The sequence below is a fragment of the Sus scrofa genome, chromosome 6 (assembly GCF_054392235.1).
Source record: "Sus scrofa isolate SSC_HxYL_T2T_F1_AM1 chromosome 6, Sscrofa_HxYL_maternal_Yorkshire_Landrace_v2.0, whole genome shotgun sequence".
NCBI lineage: Eukaryota > Metazoa > Chordata > Mammalia > Artiodactyla > Suidae > Sus > Sus scrofa.
Window position 1 is genome coordinate 52,693,633 of NC_139388.1, and position 10,284 is coordinate 52,703,916.

At 55.4% G+C, this 10,284-nt stretch overlaps 1 protein-coding gene and 1 long non-coding RNA gene across 2 annotated transcripts; one reads left to right on the forward strand and one right to left on the reverse strand.

The window, feature by feature from the left end:
• Positions 1–7,131: 7,131 nt before the first annotated feature.
• On the reverse strand, positions 7,132–10,284 carry SERTAD1 (SERTA domain containing 1). The gene is made up of 2 exons (XM_003355914.4): positions 10,159–10,284; positions 7,132–8,193 (listed from the first exon to the last, which is right to left on the reverse strand). Exon 2 carries the CDS (start codon positions 8,191–8,193, stop codon positions 7,474–7,476), a length of 720 nt encoding a protein of 239 aa, XP_003355962.1. The 5' UTR covers positions 10,159–10,284; the 3' UTR covers positions 7,132–7,473.
• On the forward strand, positions 8,981–9,704 carry LOC146402373 (uncharacterized). The gene is made up of 2 exons (XR_014806198.1): positions 8,981–9,111; positions 9,652–9,704. It is a non-coding gene; the product is annotated as an uncharacterized LOC146402373 (long non-coding RNA).

The following is a 10,284-nucleotide window of genomic DNA, read 5'->3' on the forward strand; positions in this document are numbered from 1 at the left end:
GAGCTCTGCGAAATGCCTTCCAGGCTTGGCAGCCACCAAGGGTTGGGGTGTGGCCAGAACCCAGCCAGAACCCTCCTCCCCGGGAGGGTAAAAGGGACAGTGTGGTCAGGACTGTGATGGGCCTGAGGAGACCCTTCCCCCATCGCGGACTCGCTCTGTCTCACTGATTGAGTCATCCAAACATGCCTCTGTTCACTTATTCACTCAACAAACATTCACAAGGCCTTGGTGGCAGGCCCTTTGCTGGGCCCTGGGGACACTGACAAACCTAAATTCACGAGGAGTGGGGAGCAGGCTCAGGACAGGATTCCTGGAGAAGGTGACATCTGGCATCAAACTGGAGGAGGAGGGAGCCAGGTCAAAGGGGCTTCCGCGTGGAGGGAGGAACAGGAGCCAAGCACCAGAGGGGTGAGAGGGAGCAGCCCATTTATCCAGTGTCAGCAAACAGTCAGTGAGCACCTGGTCTTGTGCCCAGCCCCACGGTGGATGGTGCTAGGACACTATGTGACCAAGATAGCCCAGGCCCGCTTTCAGGGTTCACAGTCCAACAGGGAGGCAGACCCAGAGCGGCCAGGGTTGCGGTGCAGGAATCACAGGCTGAGAAGTCGGGACCTGGCTGGGGAAGCCCAGGAAAGCTACCTGCTTCACTCTAGGAAGGAGGTCAGGGAAGGCTTCCCGGAGGAGGGAACCTATGAGCTGAGACTTGAACTACCCATAGGAGCTAGGTAAGAGAAGAGGGAGTGGAACAGCTTTATGGGCAGAGGGAACAGCCCATGCAAAGGATCTGAATCCAGACAGGGCTTGGCACATAGGAAATTTCCTGGAGCTGAGAGCTGTCATAGCTATGACCCCACAACTGCAAGCGCCCTTTCCTTTGTGTCTCCTTTCTTTTTTTTTTTTTTTTTTTTTTTTTTTTTGGTCTTTCTCTCTTTTTAGGGCCACACCTGCAGCATATGGAGGGTCCCAGGCTAGGGGTTGAATTGGAGCTGTAGCCACCTGCCTACACCACAGCCAAAGCAACTCCAGATCTAAGCCGCAGCTGTGACCTATGCCACAGCTCAGGGCAACGCCAAATCCTCAACCCACTGAGCGAGGCCAGGGTTTGAACCTGCAACCTCATGGTTCCTAGTCAGGTTTGTTTCCACTGCACCACGACAGAAATTCCTGTATCTCCTTCTCATTTGTACATTTATTCACCAGCTATTCGCAGACACCTCCTCTGTATCCATCCCTGGGCTGGGAGGTGCTGGGGACACAGCAGACTGTGACTGTGCCCTCCACGGGACTCATAGTCCACAAGGGGGCATACATTAAAGAAATGACCAGTGAAGCGAGTGTGTAATTACACACTCAGCCGAGTGCTCTGAGAAATGGATCCAGGTCTGTAAGAGGGGCCTGGCACTCTGATACTGTCAGAAAGGGCAAGGAGGGCTTCTTGGAAGAGATGACGTTTGAGCAGGCACCCGAAGGATATATAAGATGGAGTTCCCGTTGTGGCTCAGTAGGTTAAGAACCTAACTAGTATCCATAAGGATGCAGGTTTGATCCCTGGCCTCACTCAGTGGGTTAAGGATCCGGCGTTGCCGTGAGCTGTGGTGTAGTTTGCAGATGCGGCTCAGATCCCGGGTTGCTGTGACTGTGGTGTAGGCCAGCAGCTGCAGCTCTGATTCGACCCCTAGCCTGGGAACTTCCCTATGCCATGGGTTCAGCCCTAAAAAGACAAAAAAAAGAAAAAAAAAAGAAAGAAAGAAAAACAATGATATATAGGAGTTCATGTAAAGCCACGGGTGGTTGATAAATAAGCATGGGTTTCATACAGAGGGAGCAGCCCGTGCAAAGGGTCCCTTTGAGAAACTGGTGAATGTGAGAGTGAGGGGAAGCTGAGGGGAGGGCCGCAGCCGGGCCTTGAGGAGGTACTGAGGCTTTGTCCTGAGGGCCCTGGGTACCCACAGGAGGGACAAAGTCAGAGCTAAGTTGTAATAACTGAGGGTGGGAAGAGTCTGACTACAGGCCAGACTGGAGCTGGGAAGAAAATTCACCCCTCACAGTTCAGAGTCAGACAGACAAGGAGGAAGGAACAGGCTATCCTGTCTCTCTCCGTGTCTGAGAGGGCAGGTATCCTTGCTTGTTCCCAGTCTTAGGGGACCAGCATTCAGTCTTTTGTCACAAAGGAAGATGTTTGCTGTACATTTTTTGTGCCCACAGCAGGCAGACGTTCTGGGGCCAGGGATCGAACTCACACCACAGCAGTGACCCTGAGTCAGAGCAGTGGCAACACCAGGTCCTTAACCCTCTGAGCCACCAGGGAACTCCTAGCTGTACTTTTTTTTTTTTTTTGTAGTTGCCCTTTAGCAGGCAAAGGAAGCCTCCTTTGCTAGTTTGCTGTGTTGCTGTGAGTTTTGCGGAGGACAACGTCTCTCGCTGTGTCTGTGTTTCCCTCTGTGTCTCTCTCTCTCCCTTTGTCTCTGTTCTCATTCTTTACCTCTCCTTCTCTGCATCTCTGTTTCTCATCTCTTCCTCTTTCTCTTGCTTTTCCTCACCCGAGGGGGGTGTGGCCATGGGAAGTGGAGTTTAGGGGGTGGCACCCGGGTCTGGGTTCCGGCCAAGGCCACCTCAATAAACACAGGACATCCTGCAGGGCTGGGAAGGAGGGGGAAGGCTGTCCTCAGGGACCACCCTCTCCCAACCCAGTCTGAGCCCAGCAGGAGCCCCGTCCCACCAAGTGCAGCCCAGGGAGATTGATATCTCCCTCTGCCCCGTCCTTTCTGTGGGCTCCGGTCCCCTGCCCGCCCTACTCAGCTCCAGCCCTGGGGGCCTGGTGCCTGGGTGCTTTCCCCTGGCTGTCCCCCATCCCTCGCACCCGCTGTGCCCTTCTCTGGCCTCAGTGTCAACCCCAGAGCTGCTCTTCCTCCCAGCCACCATCCCAGAGTGGCCCCACTGTCCCCAGGTCCCCCAGCTAGAGCCCTGGGCCTCACCTAGGCCCCTCCTCCATCACAGCTCATCACCCCCACAGCCTGTCCACTCTGGCATCTCTCCCGGCGTCTCCCAGCGCCTCCCCGCTGGACTTGGGTCCTCCAGTCTCACCCTCCCACCACCACGGCCATACGGCAGCCAAAGAGATCCACTGACGTCTAGACCTTTACCTCCATGCCTGCAAAGTCCCCCATCCAGGAGTTCCCACTGTGGCTCAGCGGTAACAAACCCAACTAGTATCCATGAGAATATGTGTTCGATCCTTGGCCTTGCTCAGTGGGTTAAGGATCCTGTGTTGCTGTGGCCTAGGCCAGCAGCTGCAGCTCCAATGTGACCCCTAGCCTGGGAACTTCCATATGCCTCAGATGAGGCCCTAAAAAGACAAAAGAAAGTCCCCCATCCAGGGCCTTGTGTGCCCTGGTCCTTGCCAGCCCCGCCAGCTCCATCACTCACCGCTTTCCTCCTTCTTTCCAATCAAACCCAGAACCCTCCAGATTCTTGAAAAGATTGTAGGGTCCTTCACCCCTTAACCCTTGCACCCTAGCTCTTTTTTTTTTAATATTTTCTTTGAAAACAAATATCAATCTCCATTTTTTCTCTGACTATGCCTTGAAAACTTGGAATTGCTCTTACTGTTTGAACAAATCTCTGTGGACTCAATTTCATCTGTTCGGTGTTCCTCACTCCATTTCACATTCTCTCTCTCTTTTTTTTTTTTGCTTTTCAGGGCCGCATCCTTGACATATGGAGGTTCCCAGGCTAGAAGTTGAATGGGAACTGCAGCCGCTGGCCTACGCCACGATCCGAGCCACATCTGCAACCTAAACCACAGCTCACAGCAACAGGGATCCTTAGCCCACTGAGTAAGGCCAGGGATCGAACCCACGTCCTCATGGATACTAGTTGGGTTCGTTAACCATGGAGCCACGGCGGAAATTCTCCTCTCTATCTCTTTCTTAATGGCCACATCCATGACACATGGAAGTTCCCGGGCCAGTGATTGAAACTGAGCCACAGCTGCAGCAATGCCAGATCCTTTAACCCACTGAGCTGGGCCAAGGATGGAACACGAACCTCCACAGCAACCCCAGCCACTGCAGTTAGGTTCTTAGCCCACAGCGCCACAGCAGGAGCTCCTTCACATCCTCCATTATCCAGCTTACGTGAGTGTCTCGTTTTGAGCTCTTCATTCTTTCCCTCCCCCCCTTTTTGGGGTGCATCCGAGGCATACAGAAGGCTGTCTCTTTGCCTGGAACACTCTCCCCTCAGGACAACAGCCCTCTGAGGTGGTTACTGCTCCAGTCCCAGCTTACAGGTGAGGTCCCTGAGGCCCAGAGAAGTTAAGTACCTTGCCCAGGGTCACACAGCCACAGAACAGCAAAGCAGAGTTTCAGACACAGGTGGTCTGGCTTTCAACACAGCCTCAGGTTTTGTTGCAGCAATCATCTTGTGGCTTAGGGTGTCATTGACTAAGTATTGTTAGTTTTCCGCACTGGGACTGCAAACCATAGGTGTCTAGACAGTGTTCACTGAATGAGTGAGTGGGACAGGGGTGGAAGGCGAGCCTTGAAAGGTTCATTTTCTGGAGTGCCCACTGTGGCTCAGCGGTAACGAACCCAGCTAGTATCCATGAGGATGTGGGTTCGATCCCTGGCCTCGCTCAGTGGGTTAAAGGATCCCAAATTGCTATGAGCTGTGGTATAGGTCATAGACATGGCTTGGATCCTGCGTTGCTGTGGCTGTGATGTAGGCTGGCAGGTGCAGCTCTGATTCAACTCCTAGCCTGGGAATCTCCATATGCCACAGGTGCGGCCCTAAAAAAAAAAAAAAAAAAAAAAAAAAAAAGGTTAGTTTTCAAGGTTCAGATCCCTGAAGACTGGGATACTGGGATACATTCTGAGGGCCTGTAGCAGGAGAAAGATGCGATCAGATTTAACTTTTTGGCACAAGGTAGGTACCCATAAATCTTTGCTGAATGAGGGAAGGAGAGGGGGAGGGAGAAGAAGGAAACCAAGGCCGGCTCTCCCAGGTGCTGGAGGAGAGAAGCAAGCGGATGTGTGATGGGGTTCCCCGAGAATGCGCATGGAGGGGAACTGGCTTGGGGAAAGTCTCGGTGGGAACACACAGAAGCTCTGTGAAAAGCAGCCCCAGTGCCAAGGCTGGCAGCTCCGTTAGGAATGGTGTGGGCCCTGGAATCTGCTGGCTGAGGTAGCATGGCCTCCTGGGCTTGAGCCTGAGGGTGGAGGGGCACACCAGAGCCAGGGAGCCTGCACAATCAAAGGGTCAGACACGGGAGAGTGGGCCAGGTCCTCAGGCATGAGCTGTCATAAACCTGAGGGCACCAGGGAGATGGGACCAGGGCGGATCTAACCCATATGGTATTTTTGTGCAAAAGTCATGCCCCTTCCCCAAGGCACTTGACCTCCATCTGCTAAGAAACTGTCCTAATAAATGTGGAAATGCATGGTGCCTGAGACATGTGGTAGCCCCTTCAATACGGAGCCTATGTACAGTGCACAACCCGTGCAACTGTACACAGAGGCTCTGGGAAGAGGGGAGCCTCCCTGATAGACGGGTAGGCTGTCTGCATCAGTGGGTATCACAGATTATCCCTGTTTAGCACCCAGAGACATCAGAAACAGGTCGTCGGGGTTTTGTAAAGAGAAGGCATCCTTGACCTCACACGAGGGACTTCTTGACCACTGGTCAGATCTCCAGAGAATCTAAGACAGGGGCACACAGACCCCCCAGACTGGGCACCAGGGGGCATTGCTGAGCTCAGCCTAAACTCCCAAAGTCTGGGCCTGGGTCAAAACCGAATCTGAACACCACTGCCCAGGGGCTACGGTCACCAGGTGTTGGAGTCAGGCACTCGGAAGACCCTCACCCTGGGCACCAGCTCCCTTTGGGTCATTTCCACTCCCCTCCCGGGGCCACCTCATCCACTTCCAGAAATGGTCACGACTTCCTCTGCTCCTCCAGGAAGCTCCCCTCTGCCCGCCCCTTCCAGGCGGAGGGGCGGATCGAAGCTGCCCGCCTTCCTCCCCCCCTCCACGTCCCACCCCTGCTACAGCCTCCCCGACGCTTCCGGCCAGAGTGGAGGCCCCGGGGCCCCGCGATGTTAGTGTCCCTTTGGCGAGGTTTCCCGCATTCGCGGTCCAGCCCGTCCCTGGGGTCCAGGTCCGACCCTGGGCCCCTCGCCCCCCGAACCCCGCCCCGCTGCGGCTTTCGCCGCGCCCCTCCCCCGGCCCGTACCCGGGGCGCTGCCCTGCCCCCACGGCCGCCAGGAAGGACGCCGCCTGGGTCCCGTGCCAGGCCTCTGAGTGTGCGGCCCCTCCCAGCCGGGCCAGGAATGCGGCTGGACGGCGGGGGCGGCGCAGACAGCCGGCGCTCAGGCCAGCCCTGCCGCACAGGCTGTCAGGCAGGTGGCCCCCGCTCGCCGGGGCCTGCGCTTCTTCTGGAAGGAAAGCAGGTTCGCCTGCCGTTCCGAAATAAAGTCAGCACCAACCTCCGGTGGCTTTATTGCGGAATCAGCTTCCAGGCTCCCTTATCCCCTGCCCAAAGAGAGACTGGAGACCTGGGAGTGGATTTGGTTCAAAAGTCGCTGGTCTTCTTGGTTTTTTCACCATTTTCCTGGAGAGCTGGCCCTCAGAGACTCCATCCAGCCTCCAGCGTTTGTGCTTGAATTTCTGGCTCATTCTGAAAGGTCCCTTCTGCTCCCACCCCCAGGCCCCAAGACACAGAAGTAGATTCCAGACAAGGACCTGATTTCATTTTTAATCAGTGGCCTGGGGCTTCTCCCCTGCTGCCGCCACCTCTGTTACGTACACACACAGGCACATCAGGGAGACCTGGCTGAGTATATTCCAGGAGTCTTCTAAGGGGACCAGTTACCAGACCCAACTGGTCTACTTCTCAGACCAAAAAGCAGTACAGTTTGAAACCTAGCTCTTCAAGAGAGGACCTCTTGGAGCCTCAATTTTCCCAGCTGTGTAATGGGGATAATAATAATGCCCCTCTGGTTATGAGGATTAAATGAGTTAACACACATCAAGGGCTTAGAACGGTGCTGGGGTTGGGCGTGCAGTCCACGCTTGATCCATGTTATAGGTTATTATCTTACCCTCGCCTTAGCCCAGAAACAAAGCAGTACACAGATTTGAGACTTCCCAGGACCGGCTTTAATTTCACAGAACTGGTTGGGGTCTCTTCCCACATCAGTGAAAAGGGATACTAGGCTTTGACCTCTGGGAATTCAACACTGGGCCTGGTCCAATCACATTCCAGCCACCAGGTCCTGGCATTTCATCACAGGAGCCCATCCCAGACTCCCCCCATCGGCCATAAGTGAAGGGGATGGAGGGTGGAGGTAAACTTGCCCAGGACAGGATTCCTTCTCTCCAAAGTCCCTCTCTAGGGAAGCCGGCTGTGTCTTTAAGGAGAGTTGGTCCAGCCACCAGGCTCAGTTTGGACACCAGCTCACCACTCCATCCCTGGGGGTCAGCGCCCCGGCCCTGGTGGCCGCTCCAGTGCCTGTGTGCCTACCAGCACGTCCATGAGGTAGTCCAGCTCGGCCTCGTCCAGCTCTGGAGCTTCCTCCTTGCCTGGCCCACCCTCCGGGCTGGATTTGTGGCCCTCAGAGGCTGGTGCCCAAAGTTCACTGTCATACATGGAGGTGTCAATGTCCTCAAACAGGCCCTCAAGCCCATCGTCCAGCAGACAGCCAGTGGCCGGGCCCAGTAGGTCCAAGGCACCCAGGCTGGGTGGGGCTCCCCCAGTGGGGCGGCCTGGTGGCCCCTCATCTACCAGGGGCTGGGGGGCCTGACTCAGGCCCTCAATATGGCTGAGGTCCTCCAGGAGGCTGGCCATGGAGGCCGAGAGGGCGGCGTCCGAGCTGGTCAGCAGGTTGTCCACCACACCAGGGGATGTAGGCGGGGTGGGCACAGGTGGCAGAGCAGCCGCGGGTGCCATGGACGCCTGGATTCGCCGTAGCGTGTTCACAACCAGCACCAGGTGCCGCAGGTCCGGCTCACTCTGCCGCAGGCTGTGATGGAGCTTGAGCACCGAAAGGTCGAAGAGGGAACTGGAGGCCACCGACTGGGGTGCCTGTGCCACTGCTGGGTGGCCAGAATCCAGCCACCAGGCGTCAACTGCCAGGGCTTCCTTCTCCTCCTCCTCCTCCTCCTCCCGCTTTCGCTTCAGGCCCTTGCTCAGCATCATCTGCAAGGAAGGACGGTCAGTCAGTTATGGAAAGCCAACGTGAAGTTCTGACAACTGCTGTGTGATCTTGGGCAAATCACTTAACCTCTCTGACCTTAGCCTTTCTTAGGGAAACTTTAGAATATGAATGATATTTGTATCTATTTCCAAGAGGTTTTGTTTGTTTGGTTTTGGTCTTTTTAGGGCCACACCAGCATTATATGGGAGTTCCCAGGGTAGGTATTGAATTGGAGCTGTAGCTGCTGGCCACATCCACAGCAATGCGGGATCCGAGCCTCATTTGTGACCTACACCACAGGTCACAGCAACCCTGGATCCTTACCCACTGAGCGAGGCCCAGGAGGGAACCCTCATCCTCATGGATAAGAGTTGGGTTTGTTACCCCTGAGCCATGACAGAAACTCCCCTAGAGGTGTTTTAAGGAATAAGTGAGATACGAAAAGAACTTACAACAGTGAATACGTATACAATAACTCCCATAAATAATACTATTAATATAACTATTATTTATTTCTTCAGTGAAACATGTAAAATGTCCAATAGTCTAAACTTTCTTTTAACCTGCGAGGCAGCTGTTTCACGTGCTTTAATCTAATATTTATTGGGGTGCCTACTAATAGTATCAGACAACCAATACATAAACAAATACAGGAAGTGTTAGAAGGTGCTAGGAAGATACCAAAAGGATCTGAGCATAGTCAGGGAAGGCTCCCCCTCCGAGGTGACTTTGACAATCTTTGTTTGTTTGTTGGCTGGGCCTGTGGCATGTTGAGGTGACATTTGAAATGAGCCCTTAAGTATGAGAAGGAAGTAGCCATGGAAGAACCTGGGGGAAGGCATTCCGGGAATAAAGGACAACCGCAAAGGCAAAGAAAGTCTTAGAGGCTGGAACAGCTTGAACTGAAAAAAAACTCTGAGGTCAGTACACAGGGCGACATGGGGGCAGGGAGGGAGAAGAGCGAGTTGGAGAGGAGGCAGAGGCAAGGAGCTTGGAGTTTATTGTGAGTGTGGTGGGCAGTCACTGAAGAGTTCTGAGCAGGGAAGAGAGTCGCGTTGTGGACTGATTAGGTTTCCAGAAGATCCCCTAGGCTGCTTTGGGGAGCAGGGACAGGGAGGGAGGCTGGAAGAGTGTGGCACTGCGATCCATTGGAGGCTTGGGGTGGGCGATGATGGTGACTTGGGAGTAAAAGGCGGTAGTGGCCATGGAAGGAAGTTGGTCGATTCAGGATTTATTTGAGAGGCAGAATGGACAGAGCTTGCCGGACAATCCTGATAGGCACAGGGGTCACCGAGAGAAGTTTGAGAACCCACACTTTGCCCGGGGTGGTGCCCTGGCCCAACCTGATTTTTTAAATCGGGCAGCCTGCAGGGTACAGTGGGTACTGGGATCCTTGCCTAGCAGGACTTTAAGACGGACCGCTCACACTACTCAAAACTGGGTCCTCTCTTCCTTCCCAGCCGACCCGGGAGTCCGGAACCGCAGGAATTCAGCCCCCACCCCCGACTCCTCCCCCGTGTTCCGGCGCCCCCTAGCGGCCCCAGGACGGCTTTCTTCCGGGGACTCCGGCTCCTCAGACCCCCCCGGACCCTTTATGCTGCCGCGCGGGACGTGAACGTTCCTGCCAGCCGCCCGGGACCGTGCGAGCCGGAATACCCAGAGAGCTGTTCTGCTCTCTCGGCCTCCGCTCGCTTCCGGAAGGCAGTGGAGGCGACTCCTCCCGAAGCGGCGGCGGCGGGGGCGGGTGAGTCACACAGCCGGAGCCAGAGAGCCGGCGCCTCCGCCCCCTTCCCGGGCTGCGGCGTGATTCACCCGGCCCGGCCGGGGCGGACGGCCCTTAGAGGCCCGTGCGTCTCGATTCCAGACAGCCCTGGTTCGCACCTGCCGGACGCAGGGATCGAACCTGCCAAAGGACCCCGCGGCCAGTACCCCTTCTTTCCCCTGGTTTCTTCCCTTCATTTACATACCCAGCTCACAAACTGCCAATCAGGACGAAGAGGGAGCCACCCGCAGCCAATCAGGAAGCGGTGGCGGCAGCATTGCTCGCTCACTCTCCTCCAGCAACCGGAGCCTGGCTTGAGAGACGGAGTTCT